The sequence below is a fragment of the Telopea speciosissima genome, unplaced genomic scaffold, assembly GCF_018873765.1.
Source record: "Telopea speciosissima isolate NSW1024214 ecotype Mountain lineage unplaced genomic scaffold, Tspe_v1 Tspe_v1.0017, whole genome shotgun sequence".
Lineage (NCBI taxonomy): Eukaryota > Viridiplantae > Streptophyta > Magnoliopsida > Proteales > Proteaceae > Telopea > Telopea speciosissima.
This window is the reverse complement of record NW_025317353.1, coordinates 390,081-412,043: the sequence shown is the minus strand read 5'-3', so window position 1 is coordinate 412,043 and position 21,963 is coordinate 390,081. Positions and strand designations below refer to the sequence as shown.

Here is a 21,963-nt window from a genome sequence, read left to right as displayed (position 1 = left end):
TTTAGATTTCAAAAGGGATTCCCTCATTGGCCTGAAACTGCATTTGATTAGTATAAGGAACCTCTCCCATATTTTTTATTTATGGGTTAAAAATTTCCACGACATCAGTTTTTACCTGAACTGCATACGCACTCCCCCTCTAAAGAGTCCTAAATACCTCCTATTGGACGATATTTCCGTAACCACCCCCTTCTTCACCCGAAACTGCACACAAAAACCCTCTCCCATTAAAAGAAAAAAAAAAAAAAACCTCCCCCATATTTTATACTTCAACTTGATAACTCACCTTTTTTTCCCCTTGATATTGTTTCCTGTCAAGAGTGAGAGAGATTTGTAGTACTAACTAACAGACACTGACTTTATTATCTCCATAAAAACAAAAACAAAAAAAAAGACTTTATCACAAATTAAAGTCCCCTAATAAAACTGAAACTGTAAAGACTTGATAAGATAATCGCACATTTTGAATCCTAAGGAAACTGCCAAATCCTCAATGCAATAAAATCACTTTTCCATTGCTTCCTCCCCCCTAACTCATCTCGGTGCTCATCTTTCCAGCCAATTTCTGTATAAGATTATGGGCAGAAAACAAATCTCATTAGAGATATATCTCTCATAACCAAGATTGAAGTATATATGGAGCCTTTAGCCACTGCTACTGTCACTGGGGCTGTGATTGGACAGATTGGGTTCATCATCTTACGTTGCCGGCCTGTCTTTAACTGTGTCCGTAAGTTGATTGAGTGCCTCCGACATCCTCGTCCACCACCACCGCAGACAGTCACTCCACAAAGGATTATTGATGCCATAGAAGAGCGGATTCTAGCTTAATTTTGGCAAAATAAAAATTTTCTGCAATTAATCCAGAAAACCTCTTGAAGCACCTCAATTTAGAGTATCATCAATTATTTTGTCATTGCTGGGTCATAACCATCCATTCTGCATTAGAATGTCCTCAGGTCACTCCAGACACAGTACAACCCTTCTTTTACAATTCCACTCCCATAAAAATCAACAAGAATAATAAATAATATCATCACAAAAAACCCTTCCCCCCATTCCCCACAATTTCCCTGCTTTGTGAGCTGTTCCTTACAATGAGATCAGAAATCTGGCGTGTTACTTCGTCTTGACGATGCTACTACAGATGTGTGAGGATTGACATATACAGGTCCACACTTGATGCGTGCCTCATCTCTGTTTTGTGGGGGCATGAAATCCTTCTTCACAACAAACATGAAGAAAAGAATTTCACGATTCATGCCGTTAATGATTGTTAGAACTCCTGGGCATCGAGATCAGGCTTCGAAGGATATTTAAGTCCCTGAAGTGCTGGCATACGTCTTAGATCCTCTTCTGAATATGCAGGGACAAACCACTATTTCTTGTCCGACCCAAACACCTGATATGCAAAAAAAACCAATCATAAATCAGTTGATCTGTTCACAGTCAATATATTGTACGTTTTTTTTTATTTTTTTTGTGGTAAGGAATATATTGTAAGTTCTCTACCAAAGGAAAGGGGAATACACCACAGGTCTCACATGTGAAATGGATCGCACATAGGTATATTACCCCTAGAAAATAGAATCACTAAACAGTAAGCCAACCTAGTACAATGATATGTAACTCATAAGTACCCTAATGCTGATTATCCCCTCCCCCTCCCCCCCCCCCCTCTCTTAATTTGGTTTCCTTCCGGACGATTTGGTTCGGGCTGGTAGGGGCTAAACTGAAACCAAACCGTTAATCTAAATGTTGTATTTCAGTGAAGTTTAGATCAGTCATTTATCGGGCCACAAGACAAGATAACATCCATGTTTCAAATATAGGCTTTATTTAGTGGCATTCTCTATTCTCCAGTCACATGAAGTTCATTACTCTCTATTACTGTAGTGCTTCTCAATATTATATGTATCTTCTACTATAAGAGACACATACTCCTCTTAATCTTGGTTTACACTGCATTAGCAGCAATTTTCATAGCTGATTCACAGTGCCCAGGAAAATTGCAGATGAAGTAGCTCTGCCCCTTAGACAATTTGATCTGATTGTTCCCTGATTTATACACTTTAGCCCCAGCTGGGGTCTTGCAATTGCTGTAACCTTTCCTGTTGACAGCGACAACGTTGTGGATCGATGGATCGTACTTGAAAACTGCAACACAAAAGAGGTGCATGAATCAAGAAATGACCATAACAGAAAGAGTCTCTACAATGCTTTGAACTCAAGGTTGTGACAAAGAGGAAAGTTATTATAATGAGATCTTGGTTGGATTTTGATATGCTTATACTTACTAAGAGTATCATCAGCTCTGAAGTGCTTCCCTTTAGTCCAACTAACTACATTGAAGGTCCATCCACCACTGTCCCCAACTGTGTAGGTAGCTGCATGGGCAGTCTCAAAGTGAAGCAACAGGGCAAGCAATGTGATCCCAACAATAACAATTCTAGCTGCACTGCCTCTTCCCTGGGCCATCTTCTCTAACAACTCCAGCACAAGTAACAAGAAGAAGAAGAAGAAGACGATCGCAACAAAGGAATGAGAAGGAAACTTGATGCAATCAGGCAAGGTGGAGTGGCCTTTATATAGGGGTTTTTGAGGGGGTTGAGTAGAAAGGGGTCCCATTAATTGGAAACAAAGCAGGCCAGACCCATAATAAAGGCTATAATTTTCAAACTTCAAAGACTGAAGTGTCAAAAGCTTACAAGGGGCTTACAACCCACAAGGCCACAATACTCTTATCAATAAAGCTCTTCATACTTGATTCAGTGAGTATGTCATGTTTTCAGTCTTCTTTCTCCATCTTTTTTTTATAGAAAGCTTTCTTCTCTAGTCAAACCTCAGTTACTGTTTTGTCTGTGACTTCTACAGCCAGGGTGATGAAGCCACATAGCTTACTTAAAGTCTTTAGTAATGATGTCTTTTTCCATATTAAAAATCTACGAAATCTAGGATAGGAAAAAAAAAAAAAACAGATCTATAGTAAAATTTGTAAATATTTTAAGATAGTTTTCCTCCACCATGGGTGAAGAAAAATACACCCATTCCGGATAAAAAGTGCTCTACCCCCAATTGCACAGAGTCGATAATATTCTCCATTGTTCCCTGATACTTTCTGCACACCATCTACAATCTTTTAAACGAAGATTTTCAAAAGAAACGTATTTGTGGAAGTTTGTGCTTCTTCCCAACTCTTAAGTTTTGATTTTCCACTATTTCTATCAATTCATTCGAATGGAAGTTGATAGAGACCGATCTTGTGATTCCGAATTTTTAAACCCTGATGGTGATTGAGTTAGAGTGTTACAATCATAATTTCAAATATTCACGTTAGATCGGCCATACAGTCTAAAAATCGAATCCTTTAAGGAAAATAAGGATAAAATTGTTTGATACAAATCGATATGACCGATCCATATAGGTATCAATATCGTTATTGTCGAATTTGATACCAATGTGATTTCAATATTTAAAGGGAGTTTCTGAATGACACTGAACTTGACACCTTTTAGTCGCCCTTTATTTTATTCCCAATATTTCTTTAAGATAGGGGTATAGAACAAAATGCATACATGAGAAATATATTTGAGATAATGCCAAAGATCTACCACCTATGGCCTAGCAGCAAAAGAATGCAAACAGACCCACCTTCTGGCTACTAAAATAGATACAGTATCAAAAATTTATGGATAAAATCTTCCCTAAATAAAGTAGTAAGAACAAAAAGGAAAGACAAAAAACTCTTGAAAAGTACCCCATAAGTGCAAATGAGGGGAATATTTAAACGACACCAAATCCGGGTCAAGCAAATGAGACTGAATACACTTCTTGAGTTGCCTTAAGCCAAAAACAGAACTAACAGTAGTTGGACTTGGAAGTTCTAAGAAAATAGGAAATGAGACTAGTTTCATAAGAACATTAAGTCCTAAATACACTTATTTTCTTTTTCCTTTCTTTAATTAAAAAAAACTGTATTCCACAACTAAAATTAAAGTAAAAAATCAAGAAAGATAAGAGGGGAAAAGAAAACCATTAAACTTACATCTACTCCTTGCATATGCAAAGCAGTTTATGGTATGCTTCTGTGATAATACTGATATATTTGATATGCTCAGACCTCAATTCTTTTGAGCACCTTTGTTCATGATACTTGGCAATCTACAGCAAAGAAAAGGAGACCAAAATAACCTCCAAGTAGAAACCATTGATACGGAAATAACGAAATGAGGTTAAATTATGTTGAAAGAAGGGAGTACCTTTGGAATTCGGAGGGGGATCTTGGCAGCATATTCACACAATTTAACAAGAGAAAATTACATGGACACCCCCTAGACTATTGCCCGTTTTCTTACCATCCCCAAATTTTCAAACAATTACTTGGACAGATCTACCCCCTTCTTCTTCTTCTTCCTGCATCCAAAAAAAAAAAAAAAAACCAGCAGCCATGGCTGCTGTTTCAAAAACCATTAGGGCATCCTCGAAGATTAAGCCCGAAATGGAGCCAACACCGCCTGTACTCTCGCATCCATCTCTGGGGGTTCCTCGTCTCCTCTTCACTGTCAAGCCGGAAAGGCTGAAGCAAAGCTTCGTTGAGAAAACCATTGGAACCATCAGCTGAAATGGAGCCGATCCAATCTTCTAAAGTATCATATGCAAATTCTTTTTCTTTGGAGGCATTGTGAAAACAATCTTAGTAGCAGTCATGAAATCCAGTTTCTCTAATTGACAATACACATCATCATCCCTTATTGGTGCATCTTGTTATCGTTTCTTTCAAAGACAATGGAGTTGTTGGAGCAGAGAGGCCTGGGATGGATGAGGCATGTTCCCCATAAAAATTGGACCCAAAAGTCTCCTCCCACGCAAAATGTTGTACCCATCTTATATCAACATTTTTGAACTGCACATGACAAAAGTTCACTCCTCAAATTCAAGGAACGAAGAACCCAAGGCTTAAACCAACGCCCCGGTTAATATCTTTCATCAATTATGCCAATCATGTGCAGCAGAAATTTGAGGAATAAGACACCAAATAATGGTTTATCTATGACTTTGAAATTCAAGGAACACAATACCCGTGATGAATATGAAGAGGAAAAAGGCAAAATTGAGACCTAACCACAGTAGAAGGATTTAACAAAGAAAAAAAAAAAATCGATTAAGGGTTTTGGGTTATTTTGATTTGAAATTTGTTTAAGAAAAGAGGATTTTTTTCTAAAATCGATTAGGGTGTGAAGTAATTGTTTGAACAGTCATGCTGTAGACTTGCATATGCAATGCAGTAGGGGGTAGAGGCGGTGGGGTAAATCTGCCTATTTCACTGTTTTCTATTGAATATGTGATAAGGGTAAAATGAACTTTTTCATTCAACCACTAACAGCAAACTAAGACCGTCAGATTTCAAGGGGTGTCAAGTAATTGTTTGAAAAGTTGGGGATAGTAAGAAAACAGGCAATAGTCTAGGGGGTGTCCAAGTAATTTTCTCATTTAACAATTTTCCATTCATATGGAGCACCCTTCAAAAAAATTACACAGCAAGACATCATTATCCTGGATGTTAAAAAGATAAGTAGGACTACTCTGTTTTTATAAACACCATGTAACAAGAAGATAGATGAGTCTATCTCAAACAAGGATACAAGAGCTCAGAAGGAACCTTCCTCAGCCACTTACCTGCAGATATTTCAACCTTGCCTCAGCTACCTCCTCAGTTGGATTAATCATCCTACACCAAAGGAAAAGGAAAGTAAAAGTATAAGAGGAAACAGAGATTCCTTTTTCTTTTGTAAAAGGTGTCAGAATCACTTGTATGTCTTGTATTAATTCAGATTCTTGATCCATTTGGCCAAGCAAACACTAAGTCCTACATAAGGTTCAACCCAGTTACTTGATTCACAATATCATCTACTTGAATTCAAGCTCTGAAATTTTCACAACCAAAAACTGCTCCCTTTCAGAGTTCAGATGCAGCTGTTTCAACCTGTCAATTGAGAAAATATAGAACAATTTGCACTTAACTTGCCCTCAAATGAGATATACATAAAAAGAGCTATAACACAGAATTAATATTAGAAAGAAAGAATTGAACAGTTCCATCATGCTTCAGAGCTTATAGAGAGCATTGGAAAATAAAATTTCACATAGAACTGCTATTGAGACCTAATATAATAGGCAAACATAAGGCATACAGGCTGATAACAGCAGTTTTCTGATAGGCTGAGTAAGCCAGTCATCGGCTGTTGCTTTAAAGTACAAGTGAGTTTATTAAAGAAGAGGAAACAGGCTGATAACAGCAGTTTTCTGATAGGAATAACGATGAAAACTCGGATCATAACAATAGTTGTTATACCCGCACTCGGATCATAATTAATTATTATTTCTTCCCCGCGTGACGTGTGGTTATCATCGCCACGGCGTCTTGGTGAGTTGCTTTCACTGGTGGTCAAACCCAGCTACAAATTATTGACCATGATACGGGCTTACCATTGACACACCACGGCAATGGAGAAGTAAGTTTTAGCCCTCGCTTATTTATTTATCTTTTTCCTCGATGCCCTTGAAGTGCGGGTCAAGATTTAGACCGCCCGGGCTATTTTAGTTGAGTTGGGAATATTCTTTTGTGGGTCCCCCTTATTTAAGGGAGCGTGTGATGGGCTTATAATCCCAGGTGGATGGACCCATCCCAGTGGGTTCTTTTCTATTTGAAACCTATGGGCGAGCCCATTTAGTTAAGAGGCCCATTCAACTGAGGGCCCATTTGACTCTATTTGACCCAAAGATGGGTTAACCCATTCCTGTACTAAATAAGACCATGGGTCAACCCATTAAGCCCTCTTGACCCATTTAACTTAAACTACCCATTTGGCCTAATGACCCATTTATCTTGGATCCACCCATTTAACTACTGACCCATTTAACCCAAAGGACCCAAGCCCATTTTCTATAAATAAGACAAAGGGGGGGAGAAGCATTCATTTTCATTTCTTCTCCCATCTAACCTAAATCGTGGAGGAGAGAAAGAGGAGAGAAAGGAGAAAGAAGAAAGAAGAAAGAAGGAAAGAAGAAAGAAGGAAGGAGAAAAGGAGAAGGAGGAATGGAAAAGCTTGGTTGAAGGCTTGGAATCTCGCCTTGTGGAGCCCTCTACGTGGAGCTTTTCTACATTGGGGAAGGTAAGCCATTGAAACCCACATCTCTTCATCTATTTTGAGTTTTGAGGTTTGGGAAATGGGAGAGATTCGACCAGGAATCGATGGAACCTCTAAACCTAGACTATAGTGGAGTTATTTCACTCCATTACAAGCCCTAAGCCTAAGTAATCTCTTTCCATTTAAGAAATTTAAGGTTTCTACCCTATTATGTCTTAATTTAGGTTCTCTTTGTTTTCCCTCTTAAATCCATGGGATTACATGGACCTAATGAGGTCTTAGAACCCTAATGTACAGGAGGAAGCTTTCTTGAAGCCTCCCTACCTTTAAACCCCTTGGAAAATGAATCCCTAGCAAGAAACCCTTCATTTTCGATTCTGCGGGTATGTGGTTTACGTGGTTTTCGCACTGAGAAACCACACCGCAACCACCTCGCGCAGACCTTCCTAAGCCCCCTGGTTAGCTAGGACTTACATGTGGTTTTAGACTCGCAAGAAACCACCCCGAAATTACCTTCCCGAGAAGGCCCTGTGAAGGTCGGATTTACACTGGCTTCAGCTCAAACCACATCTCGCATCCGACTCACTAAAATTGTCCTCGAAGCCTCGCGAAGGTCGGATTTACACTGGTTTCAGCTTTTAAAACCACATCCGCATCCGACTTGACTAAAATTGTCCCCGAGCCCCGGCGAAGGTCGGATTTACACTCGGCTTCAGCTTCCGAAACCACATCTCGCAACCGACCTTGATCAAACTCGTCTCGAACCCCTGGTTTCTAGGATTTAGACCTTGCTCAGTTTTCAAACCACATCTCGCAACCGACCTTGATCGAAACTGCTGAGCCCCTGGTTTCTAGGATTTACGTGTCAGTTGCGGAATTTGGGCATGAAACCACGCTCCTGACCACTCTACTTCGAAACCTTATACTTAAATGATTTATGGGAGACCTTTTGGGATCCGTCCCTTTACTTAATTAACCCTATTTTCACTCTTTATTTAGGTTTAAAGTTTTCATCTTGTACGTGTTACTTGATTTCGCGACAACTCATAACATCGGGCATAACACATATTGTGAGTGGGTTTGGTTGTTTGGGCTTGATATTATTATTGCATTGTATATTATATCATCATTATAAATTATTAAGCATGCTTCGCGATATTGCATACTTTTATATATGAATGTTATGATGTTAATTGGAGATGCTTTACTTTGATGGGTCTCGGTGCGGTGGGTGTCGGTGCAAAACCCGGATAATATATATATTTATCCCCATCCCCTCACTCGGCTCGGTGGAGAGCTAACCCCTCGTGTACAAATTTTTAGATTATGATGCGGTACGGAGGAGCCGAAGGTGTGTTAGAGGAACATGGCACGTCCTTGTGACAATCGTGCCTACGGGCCGTGAGAATTCTAGGGACTTGTTCCCCTTTTGTTTATTTTAGGGCGTAAGCCCGTATATAAACATTTCTTGTTATACCCTTGTTGATCATTATTAGATGGTAATGAAAAATGGATTAACTACGGTATTTATCATCTAGGCTTTGATCATCTTGTAACTATTAATTTTATACGCTTCCATAAACTAGTGATCATTTGGAATGTAATATTTCCCTTTCCGCACTCGATATTATATTGTTTTAATATTAGTTATGGTATGCGTTGGGACACTGTGTGTCGATGATCCTGGCGGCTTAGTAGGATGACAAGTCGTCTAGTCACCCCTTATATAATGTATTTTATCCCTTGTTGGGATGGGGGCATGACAATAGTAATAAAGAAAAACCCATCCATGCCTAGGGAGTCCACTGAATCATTAGTGGAAGTTGGGAAACCCAAGAATGATGCACCTGATGCAGCTGTCTAACCCCCTTGTTTCTCTAAAATGTTACATATTGTCAAGGAATCTCTTACCCATGACCTCTAGCCCTGTTAGAATCACCCAAGTTTACCACATGAATAGGATTAAGCTTCTTCATTATTGTAACTAAATAGATGTTAATCATTGTTATACGGACACAGCTCCAGCCTAATTTTGGTCACATTTGCCTTGGAAAAGAGTAATGGCTATAAAGAAATCTCATCTTTTTTCAGCCCCTTCTACAACTTCAAAAATGATATTTTAAAAATCTGATTCTTCCTATATTGCTTCTGATGAACAAAGAAAGAGAGAGAGAAGAGAAAATAGAGTTTATTTGAAAGGGAGCAAACCAAAAATGGTCAATGGAAAATATTTATATAGAGGAGGTAACATAAAAAATACATGCCAACAGTAGTTTCCTACGACTCGTGTACGTTAAATCCACCACGCACAATTTTACATACATCTTGCCAGGTCAACAAAGGATATTAATCTCGAATTGGTTCTAAAAAACCTATCAAGTTTCACACACATAACAAAATGCTTAAAGATTAGATTATGATCTTCACTTCAAAATAGCGCAAATTAGAATGCGCACTGTGAGGAAATGACTAAATAATAAAGAAGAGAAAAGTGGAAGAAGGAAGAAATTCAATTGTTGAGGCGATCAAAAAACCTGGTTGTGCCACCCACCAAAGTGGGGAACAAAACTGCAAACCCAATTGGAAGTAGTGCAAATACCTGTCAATCCAAAGCAAAAGTTCTCAATTAGAACGTTTTCCATGTGGGTTAACAAGAGAATTGAGAAATGTCGCTTCTAATAATACTCTGTTTTCCATGTAAAACAGGTGATCTTACAGGGACATGGGAGTCTCTAACACTTTTCTTGGGATCAGTAGCAGAGAAAATAATGTAGACAAGGACGAAGGTGCCAATAATTTGAGCTGCCAAACCCACACCTTTTCTGTAGCCATCGGCGATCTTGTTTGCCCCACCACCATACTGCACATAGTATGACTTTGTAAGGCCTACACCACACATTACACCCAAGCTTTCTGCCACGATGTACATCACAGCACGGATTAGTGACACTTTACGGGCTAAGAAAAGAAGAGACGTCACTGCTGGGTTAATATGCCCTCCTGTAAACACAAACACACACAACTGCTTATAATCAAATTGCAAACAACAGAAAACAGAGAAAGAACCGAAAAAATGGATTACCCACCAGAGATGGTGGTGCAGTAAATGAGGATGAAGATCATGAAACAAAACCAGATATCATAGTTATATCCTGGATTATAAGAGAAAATTTGAGCAGCAGTTATGAGGTGCCAAGCGTCAAGAAGGAAATAAAAAGACTACCAAAAAATTAAAAACAAATAAGAAAATAGGGATGAGTTCAAGTTACAGTGAAGCAGTCTTGAATAAATGAAAATGGCGGTCGCTAGAGATGCAGGACCAAGTGAAGTAGAGAACCTCAATGAGAAAACGTCAGTGTTTCGACGACGACGACGATGGCTTATCCGGCTGAAAACATCAATATCACACATCAAGTATAATGAAAAAGAAGTTTTAGCGAGAGAGAGAGAATAGAAAAGGCACCAAAATACCTGCAGTGTCCATAAAGTAGCACATATCATAAAGAACACAACCATAGCTAACCCCTGCCAAGGAGCCCAGTGCTTCCCATTATCAAAGTAAGCGAACATAAAATCTAAAGCCTGGTGCATTGTCGTACTCTCCTTGGCGAATTCTACTATTTTCTGAACATAAATTTGAGCACATATTTATGGATTTTCAATCTCTTCTCTGTTGTGCAAGTAAACCAATGTATTAACCACAGTCCACTACATTATTATTTTTTTTTAATCTTTGGAGGAATGGAAAGAAAAAAGTTCCACCAGAAGAATGCATAAAGTATCAAGAATATGCTACTGAAGGACGTCATTTTTTGAGTTAAACATGTGGGGTTGTTCATTATTACCGAGTCAATAGAGTGCAATCTTTTTTTTCTTGTCTTGGCCTAATGTAGCTCAGGCTGAGATCACTATCAACACCAACACGATCCCTTGCTTCACATCGAACTACTTCATCAAACCAATTGTGATCTGGTTCCCCCCTTTCACCACATCTACAAGATTTATATCTGGTTCGTAGTTATTCAATGTGGCAAGCACAATCTGCGCAAAGTATAAATCTTTAAATCGAAAGAAATTCATGATTGAGGAACCCAATTAAACTTAAAATAGCCAAAATTTTGAGTTGTACAAACAGAAGCTTAAATTGAAAGCATATTCACAAGTAGAGAGACTTGATTATCAGACTTGCATATATACATGAATGCGCATGCTTTAATCATATCTTGCTACTGGTTTACAAACTGTTGATCCTATGTAACTACTATTACATGTGTTAGCGTCAGACGTAGATAATGTTAGATGGACGCATATCAAACTCAATGATCTCCTAGAACTAAATGCAGTCTGCAGACACCCGTATTATGTCAAACGTGCATCAATATGAGTAAACATGTCAAACATCTAACAAGAGTGTGAAGTCTTGGAATGCCAGCCCTAGACACAAGATATGAGCTACAACTAAAGTTATTTCAGAAGAAACTACTCTTGTTGTGGAAAGTACCTACCACACCTAAAGTTATTAGCAGAGACGAGGATTCCTTCTGATCAGTATTACTCGGTCCCTCGATAACCAAGCTTGTACAGTATTCTGCATAATTCGAAGTAAAAGACGACTCCAACGAAGAAGAAGAAACGATCCTCAGCTTTGAATCGGAAAATTAAGAAGCTGAGTGGAAAGCGTTCCAACTCAAGTGAGAGATCTGGTCCTTTCGCACCGTTCAGTGTCATTAATGCTGTCTCTCTCGGTGAGAACCTATCGGAGATGTTCGATTTTCCGAATCGGAGAAAATTGCTGGAACTGAAAGGGGTATGAGCCGTGTGCCAGAAAGAGATTTATTAGGGTTTGAATCTGAAATCGATTAAGGGTTTTGGGTTATTTTGATTTTAAATTTGTTTAAGAAATAAATTTTTTTCTGAAATCGATTAGGTTTTGAATATGAAATCGGTGGGTTGCAGGAAGAAGAAGGATTTGGGTTATTTTAATTAGAAATTTGTTTAAGAACAAAGAATTTTTTCTGAAATCGATTAGGATTTGAATCTGAAATCAGAGGGTTGCAGGATGAAGAGGGTAAAAGGGTCAGTTTAGACATTACAAAAATTTAACCGATGACATCATCACTAAACTAACGCACAGGACCTACTTGAAAGAAATGGTAAAATGCAGGGGGTGTTCAAGTAATTGTTTGAAAAAGAGGGGATAGTAAGAAAACGAGCAATAGTCTAGGGGGTGTCCAAGTAATTTTCCCCTTGCTATATTCCTCCCCAGGCTCAAGTGCAAGCATGCATACTCTAGGAACCAATTTCTCAATATTGTAAGCATAACTTCCATCTGCCTGTTCATGCACAAAGGTAAGAACAGAACCAGCAAAAAACATATGGAGAAGTAACAGTACAAGTAAAGATGAGAGTAAAATCATAAAAGAAGTCTGTTCATTGTTCATTTATTAGAAAAAAGTAAGCATGAAAGGTGGAATCAACACTCAAAAAATGAGACATAAAATACTAAAATAAAGTTCATTGTTGCAGAAAAAAAGAGGAAAGCAATGCCAAATACACATCAAATGAGAGAAGTAAAACAAAATTCTGAAACTTTGTTAAGGACAAAAACCAAATCCATAACTTGATGGCATCTGATCCAAGTAAGCAAGCACTTCACAAACTGTTAGCACAAATCCGCAATCCAAGCATCATCCCAAATCCAATCAGCTGCTCAGAAGAATGCTCCACTTTTAGATCAAGTGATTGAAGAGGATCCCTTTATAACAATTGTAAACCAATCCAACTCCCCCCAAAAAAAAAAAAAAAATAAATAATATATATATATATATGGAAAGCAGTTCTCTGTCCAGGAGTGTGGCCTACGCCATAAAACAAGGGGGCAGAGGTGTCTTTTCACATAGGGAGGAGAGAGATAGACTCATGGGAGTGCTGTCATAGGCCACACTCCCGGACAGAGAACTTTTTCCCTATATATATATACTAGTAAACATGCACGTGCAAATGCACGTGTGGCCAAACAGGAGGTGAGCTTGTGGAGACAGGGAGTTAAGGAATTAATTTGTAAAGCTGGTTAAGAGGTTTCCATGTATGAAATGGCAGTCAAACGTGGTGCTTCCAAATTGAACATAATCTCATAACTCTTGATTAGACTTTCTAAAACTAATCATATTTTCTTCTCTAACAAGTGTATTATAGTTATAATCCGGCGATATGGGTGATTAAGTTTCTAGTTACAAAAATTCAAAGAATGGAAGAAAAAGAAAAATAAATATGTGCATTTATTAGTGCAGAATGCCTATCAAGCTGTTAAATGTTCACAGTTTATATCTTTTTCTTCCAATTGCTTGATCTTTGCACTTCCCTTCAATACGAGGAAACTATGTTTTCCACCACAACCAATAAGAACAAGAAAAATGTCAACACAGTCCACCAACAATGGGGGGAAAAATGTAATTTACGATCAGTTTCTCCACTGAATGGATGTTTCACCAACCAGAAAAATTTCCTGATTTCTCAACAACAGATTATTAAGAACAAACACAACACTTACATTGAAGTCTTGAAGGGATTAACCAGTTTGTATAATTCAAATAAAAAGTAGCAAGATATACAAGTAACTTACTAAAAAACGATGCCAATTACATCCCAAAATCACCTGACTATGAAAGAATCTGGTCAAGGTTTTGCATCCTAGAATACGAACACTGTCTTGCTTTGTGGAGTCCCAAAGTCCAAGAGTTCAATTACAACAATCAGTAGACTAAGAGCGAAGTATGCCCTATAGAAAAAAATGCATTCAAGAAAAATATATTTGTGATAATGCCAATGAACTACCACCTATGGCCTTGCAGCAAACGAATGCAAAAAGACCCACCTTCCGGCAACTAAAATAGATACAGTATAGAATTCATGGATAAATTCTTCCCCAAGATAAAGTAGTAAGAACAAAAAGGAAAGAAAAAAAAATCTTGAAAACTACTCCGTAATTCCAAATGAGGGGAATATTTAAATGACACCAAATCCGGGTCAAGCAAATGAGACTGAATACACTTCTTGAGTTGCCCTGAACCAGAAACGGAACTAACAGTAGTTGGACTTGGAAATTCTAAGAAAATAGGAAATGAGACTAGTTTCATAAGAACATTAAGTCCTAAATACAATTATTTTCTTTTCTCTTTTTTTAATTAAAAAAAACTGTATTCCACAACTAAAATTAAAGTAAAAATCAAGAAAGATAAGAGGGGAAAAGAAAACCATTAAACTTACATCTGCTCCTTGCATATGCAAAGCAGTTTATGGTATGCCTCTGTGATAATACTGATATATATGATATGCTCAGACCTCAATTCTTTTGAGCACCTTTGTTCAAGATACTTGGCAATCTCAGCAAAGAAAAGGAGACCAAAATAACCTCCAAGTAGAAACCATTGATACGGAAATAACGAAAGGAGGTTAAATTATGTTGAAAGAAGGGAGTACCTTTGGAATTCGGAGGGGGTTCTTGGCAGCATATTCACACAATTTAACAAGAAAAAATTACTTGGACACCTCCTAGACTATTGCCCGTTTTCTTACTATCCCCAATTTTTCAAACAATTACTTGGACAGATTTTTTTTTATTATTAATAAACCGGCAGCCATGGCTGCTGTTTCAAAAACCATTAGGGCATCCTCAAAGATTAAGCCCGAGATGGAGCCAACACCGCCTGTACTCTCGCATACGTCTCTGAGGGTTCCTCGTCTTCTCTTCACTGTCAAGCCGGAAAGGCCGAAGCAAAGCTTCATTGAGAAAACCATTGGAACCATCAGCTGAAATTGAGCCGATTCAACCTTCTAAAGTATCATATGCAAACTCTTATTCTTTAGAGGCATGGTGAAAAGAATCTTAGCAGCAGTCATGAAATCCAGTTTCTCTAATTGACGATACACATCATCATTCCTTATTGCAGCATTTTTTTATTGTTTTCGTTGTTGTTTCTTTCGAAGACAATGGAGTTGTTGGAGCAGAGAGGCCTAGGATGGATGAAGCGTTCCCCCCCTAAAAATTGAACCCAAAGGGCTCCTCCCACGCAAAATGTTCTACCCGTCTTATATCAACATTTCTGAACTGCACATGACACATGTTCACTCCTCAAATTCAAGGAACGAAGAAACCAAGGCTTAAAGCCAATGCTCTGGTTAATATCTTTCATCAGTTATGCCAATCATGTGCAGCAGAAATTTGAGGAATAAGACACCAAATAATGGTTTATCTATGACTTTGAAATTCAAGGAACACAAAACTAGTGATGAATACCTAACCACAGTATAAGGATTTAACAAAGAAGGATAAAAAAATCGATTAAGGGTTTTGGGTTATTTTGATTTGAAATTTGTTTAGGAAAAGAGGATTTTTTTCTGAAATTGATTAGGGTGTCAAGTAATTGTTTGAACAGTCATGTTGCAGACTTGCAGATGCAATGCAGTAGGGGGTAAGGGCGGTGGGGTAAATCTGTCAATTTCACTGTTTTCTATTGAATATGTGATAAGGGTATAATGGACTTTTTCATTCAACCACTAATAGCAAACTAACCGTCACGTAATTGTTTGAAAAGTTGGGGATAGTAAGAAAACAGGCAATAGTCTAGTGGGTGTCCAAGTAATTTTCTAATTTAACAATTTTCCGTTCATTTGAAGCACCCTTCTAAAAAATTACACAGCAAGACATCATTATCCTGGATGTTAAAAAGATAAGTAGGACTATGCTGTTTTTATAAACACCATGTATGAAGAAGATAGATGAGTCTATCTCAAACAAGGATACAAGAGCTCAGAAGGAACCTTCCTCAGCCACTTACCTGCAGATATTTCAACCTCGCCTCAGCTACCTCCTCTATAGGATTAATCATCCTACATCAAAGGAAAAGCAAAGTAAAAATATAACAAGAAACAGAGATTCCTTTTTCTTTTGTAAAAGGATGTCAGAATCACTTGTATGTCTTGTATTAGTTAAGATTCTTGGTCCATTTGGCCAAGCAAACACGAAGTCCTACAGAAGGTTCAACCCAGTTATTTGATTCACAATATGATCTACCCGGCTTCAAGCTCTGAAATTTTCACAACCAATAACTGCTCTCTTTCAGAGTTCAGATGCAGCTGTTTCAACCTGTCAATTGAGAAAATATAGAACAATTTGCACTTAACTTGCCCTCAAATGAGACATACATAAAAAGAACTATAACACAGAATTAATATTAGAAAGAAAAAATTGAACAGTTCCATCATGCTTCAGAGCTTATAGAGAGCATCGGAAAATAAAATTTCACATAGAGCTGCTATTGAGACCTAATATAATAGGCAAACATAAGGCATATAATTTTTTTAATATGGAAAAGAATGCTGAGTAAACCAGTTATCGCCTTATCGGCTGTTGCTTTAAAGTACTCGTGAGTTTATTAAAGAAGAAGAAACAGGCTGATAACAGCAGTTTTCTGATAGGAATAACGATGAGAACTTGGCTCATAACAATAATAATAAAAAATGGGAAATTTATGAAACACCCCATGAAAATGGGTGGATACTCAGGTCACCCCCTCTTCACTAACGGTGTTAGTCTGCTGTTAGTTATTGGTGTAGAAGGACTATTTTACCCTTGTATTAAATCATTAGAATTAAATTTACAATACTTCCCTTTCCTTCATCTTCAACCTAAAATACCCCACTGCCTCTGCTTCGCCCAGGCAGCATCGCCGCTGCTGCCTCAGCTTCCCTGAGGAGGTCCAAAAACAATGACCAGGAGGACCAAAAACAGAGTGAACATGGCCGTGGTGTCAACCGTCTCAGTTCTCAAATGCTGATCTCCACAAGTCCCAGTTTCCGAACTCCAATGTCCATTTACAAGTATTGCTTTTCTTCCTCCATTCATACTCAGATTCCCTTCAACTGAGAAATTCCAGTCTGGTTATTCCGCCATTAAACCTGCTTCGATTTCCTGTGTTATTACCAGTGGAACAGCTCAAATGGAGGTAGGTGAAAGAGAAAAACTGGAAGGGGAATTGGACTGTCTGACTCTTTGAACGTTTTATTTTGATGATTTTAATCAAGGAAGCAACAGGTCTGCTGGTTTCAGTGGTGACGGGGAAGGGGAAGCCGTGTCAATCAAAGATAACCTTTGGCGCAGGCAGATGATCTGGCTAATGCAAGAACCGGAAGAAATCTGGTTTTGTAGTGTTGATACTGCAGAGCTTAAATAATACAAGCATTTCTCGTTCTCGGTTTCTTAATATGAAATGAAAACAATAAGGAATTGATCTTTTTGAGAGGTGCCTTCTGATATGAAATCCAGGTTTAGTTTGGTTTGCAGCCGCCGGCCATCATTTTCTTTTCTCTTATAAAACAAAGTGTTTGCCACATAAAATCTATTTTCAAGTTCTTTGAAACTTTCATAAATCTCTTTTTCACATTGACTTTGCTGGTCAACTATTGATCGGAGATGATGCCGTCCATGTGGAAGAAGCTTATGTCGTTACGGTGGCGGTTGTTAAAACCTTAACTCCATTCGGTTTAGCAATTTGGGGAAGAAGGAGTCCATATTCCCTCTCCGATTCCTTATTTTAATTAAGAAAAAAATAAGAGTACATGTTGGGTTTTTAGATCTAAGGGTAAAATAGTAATTATTCTCTTCTCAAGGGTAGTTTAGGGATTTCAAAAAATTTAACTAGCTGACTTCATCAGTTAACTAACGGTTGGGTCTAATTTGAGTATAGGGCTCTAATGCAGGGGTTGATCTGAGTATTTTCAAATATGAGGGGTGATCTGAGTATTGACCCATTTTCAGGGGGTGTTTCGTAAATTTCCCTAAAAAAACCCATTGATGCCGAGGGAGTCCACCAAATCATTAGTGGAAGTTGGGAAACCCAAAAATGATGCACCTGATGCAGTCGTCTAACCCCTTGGTTTCTCTAAAATGTCACATATTGTCAAGGAAACTCTTACCCATGACCTCCAGCCTAAAACATGTTAGAATCCCCTAGCTTACCACATGAATAGAAATAAGCTTCTTCATTATTCTAACTAAATAGATGTTAATCATTGTTATAAGGACACAGCTCCAGCCTAATTTTGGTCACATTTGCCTTGGAAAAGAGTAATGGATATAAAGAAATCTCATCTTTTTTCAGCCCTTTCTACAACTTCAAAAACGATATTTCAAAAATCTGATCCTTCCTATATTGCTTCTGATGAACAAAGAAAGAGACAGAGAAGAGGAAATAGAGTTGATTTCGAAGGGAGCAAACCAAAAATGGTCAATTGAAAATATTTTTATAGAGGAGGTGACATCAGAGATACATGCCAACTGTAGTTTTGTACGACTCGTGTACATAAACTCACCACGCACAATTTTACATACATCTTGCCAAGTCAACTAAGGATTTTAATCTCGAATTGGTTCTAAGAAACCTATCAAGTTTCACACATATAATGAAATGCTTAAAGATTAGATTACGATCTTCACTTCAAAATAGCGCAAATTATAATGCGCACTGCGAAGAACTGACTAAAAATTAAAGAAGAGAAAAGTGGAAGAAGGAAGAAATTCAATTGTTGAGGCGATCAAAAAACCTGGTTGTGCCACCTACCAAAGGGGGGAACAAAACTACAAACCCAATTAAGACTTCGCCCCACCACCATACTGCACATAGTAAGACTTTTGGAGGGCCTCTAATAGCCCTACACCATACATTGCACCCAAGCACTCTGCCACGATGTACATCACATCTCGGATTAGTGACACTTTATGGACTAAGAAAAGCCCAAACGTCACTGCTGGGTTAATATGCCTTCCTGTAAACACAAACACAAACAACTATTTATAATCAAATTGTAAACAACAGAAAACGGAGAAAGAAGCAAGAAAATGGATTACCCACCGAGATGGTGGTGCAGTAAACGAGGATGAAGATCATGAAACAAAACCAGATATCATAGTTATGTCCTGGATGATAAGGGAAAATTTGAGCAGCGGTTATGAGGTGCCAAGCATTGAGAAGGAAATAAAAAGAATACCAAAAAACTAAAAACAAATAAGAAAATAGAGATGAGTTCGAGTTACAGTGAAACAGTCTTGAATGAAATGAAAATGGCGGTGGGTAGGCAAAATCTCATGTGGATGATTTAGCCAAACAAAGTTATCCATAGACAGCCCTGTATAGTGGTCGTCACCCCTTGATTTAGTGGTGGGTATACTTGCATGGTTTTACTGTGGCCAACATGCACCCCATCACATCTTTTAAATTTTTCTATACTAGTACTTTTTTGGCTTTAATTAATAAAATCCTTCTATTCCCAATGAGAAAATTTTACTTTAGGTGTGTAAGGAATGTGTTACATAATGCTCCCTGTTAAGTTATAATTATAGTAAAGCCATCCAGGACAAGAAAACTTACATGATTAGAAACCACTGGCATAAGCAAATCATTAGGATCCGGAACATTATACATCTTTGTTGCAAACATCAACATTGCCGTTGCTAACACAAAAAGTGACCTCTGGCATGAAGGCAGCAATGTTCCAGTCAATTAGATCACAGAAAGAAGTCAAAGAACATGTAAATCCAACTCTTTCAAGTTCAAGAGGTCATTCTTTCGTGTTTTACGGATTTTTCAATTACAACACCATTAAAAGGATCCAGAGATATATTTATGAGAGAAATTTGAAGCTGAAAGAATCCAACAATGTTTTGATTGTTGTTCTGCAACACCACAAGTTTAAGTAAGAAAACCTGGTATAGAGGAAAGTGCTCAGTTGTAGATACTTAGAAAACATTAGAATGCAACGCAATGGTTTTCATTACAGTAATGAGTACTGAGAAAATGAATTAATCTTGTTAAATACTTCAAGACAGATTTCAGCATACATGTCGCACTTCTACATTCTATTGAGCTCTCACCTTAAAGCGTGAAGCAATAAGAGTTAAGTTGAAAGAACGAGCTATAGCTTCAAAATTGGCAAGTTATCAGGAATGTTGGCTTCTATCCATAAAGCAGAAAGCAACTGGGATATTTGGTCCTCAGTTTAGCAATTTTTGGCACCTGCATATTTGAAAAGTGGAAAGATATAATGGTTATTGCTTGATATGCAAGAAAACAAGTGCGCCACATTACAACAATCACTATGCACTCCTTGAAATTATAATTAGAAAATGCATGAATTCCAGCACTTACTGCCTCTGTTAAGCAGGCTGGTCCAGTTGTCCTGTCAATTATAGAACAACTTATTTAGTAAAAGTTAGGCGAGTTTTTACGAGCCCAGCCCTGTTTCTCATCACCAGATTCTCTATCCTTAGAATCATCTTCAGTATTATTCCCATGCTTTTCTACTATTGCATTGCCCTTTTCCTTGCGAAGCTTTTCAAGTAGAGCAGCACTGGAGGCAAACTCCGATGCAGTTTTGGACTTCAACTTCCTTGGTTCATACAGACTCCCAGATCGTGAAGATGCCAAGTCATGTCGGGGATCGTTAGATGATGGAACAAGGATCATAGCAAATATCTGGTGTGGTCCAATACAAGCTTCAACATCTGGATGCATCATTGTTTTCAAAAGTTGGAGGAAAAGTAGTTCTGGGAAGATCTACAAAAAACAAAAAGAAAACTTAGGAAGAGTAGATAAGTACATTAACCTGAATATTAATTTACTGAATCATGCAATGTTTTCACAGACTACGGAGCTGGACTGTTGATGCCAAACCAAGACGGGTCGGTACTAGTCCAAGGGAAATAGTACTTGAAAAACAGTTGCCTACTCAACTGATTATCAAGCCCAAAAGATCAGATCACGCAAACTGTTAGGAACAGTCAGAGGACCAGTCATAAGACTTTTACTGTCATAATCATTCCCATTAAGATATTTATTATAGTTGCTAAAGAAAAAACTTGACACAGAACCACACAGTTTGCAAGACAGCATCAATATTACCATGTAAAATGCTGCTGCAGTTTTGATAGAACCTTCCATTATAGGACCTCCTTATATGAACTAATAATCATGGTGGAAAGAAAACCAATAATGGAGTATTTTTTATAAGTAATGGCTACAAAATATTTCATACCATAAATTTCGTCCATGGAATATCCATTTTCTCAACTATTTTGGGTCACCCATCAAAGAAAAGGAAGGTTAGGCCGATGCAATGAAAAAAAGCATGTGAAATTAACATACTAAAAAAGATACTTTATATGCCCTTCTCAACAATGATTGAGAAAGGGATAAGGGATGATGCAAGCATCCCCCCCCCCCCCAACTCTTTTGAGCACCTTTGTTCAAGATGCTTCGCAATCTACAGCAAAGAAAATGAGACCAAAATAACCTCCAAGTAGAAGCTATTGATAGCAAATAACGAAAGGAGGTTAAACTATGTTGAAAGAAGGGAGTACCTTTGGAATTCGGAGGGGGTTCTTGGCAGCATATTCACACAATTTAACAATTTTCCGTTCATTTGGAGCACCCATCTACAAAATTACACAACAGGACATCATTATCCTAGATGTTAAAAAGACAAGTAGGACTACTCTGTTTTTATAACACCATGTAACAACTAAGAAGAAGGTAGCATCTATCTCAAAAAATGATACAAGACATCCAACATGACAACCCTACAAATTAGATAGGAAAACACATCTGTATGTGTACTCTCTCTCTTATCTGGGAAAGTCAGTTTCTATCACAAAATCATGTGGTACCTTTCAATTTAGAAGAGCTCAGAAGGAACCTTCCTCAACCACGTACCTGCAGATATTTCAACCTTGCCTCCGCTACCTCATCAGTTGGATTAATCA

At 38.0% G+C, this 21,963-nt stretch overlaps 1 protein-coding gene across 1 annotated transcript; it reads right to left on the bottom strand.

Annotated features, from left to right (window-relative positions):
* Positions 1–1,816: 1,816 nt before the first annotated feature.
* Positions 1,817–21,303, bottom strand: LOC122647279 (basic blue protein-like). Its single transcript, XM_043840705.1, has 3 exons — positions 21,294–21,303; positions 2,298–2,554; positions 1,817–2,157 (listed from the first exon to the last, which is right to left on the bottom strand). Exons 2-3 carry the CDS (start codon positions 2,476–2,478, stop codon positions 1,958–1,960), a joined length of 381 nt encoding a protein of 126 aa, XP_043696640.1. The 5' UTR covers positions 2,479–2,554; positions 21,294–21,303; the 3' UTR covers positions 1,817–1,957.
* Positions 21,304–21,963: the final 660 nt, after the last annotated feature.

Bases quoted from the DNA above. Each gene is read 5' to 3' on its own strand.
- LOC122647279 (XM_043840705.1), bottom strand. From the start codon at position 2,478: ATGGCCCAGGGAAGAGGCAGTGCAGCTAGAATTGTTATTGTTGGGATC. The intron at 2,158-2,297 runs GTAAGTATAAGC...TTTGTGTTGCAG, and splicing joins CAGAGCTGATGATACTCTTA to TTTTCAAGTACGATCCATCG.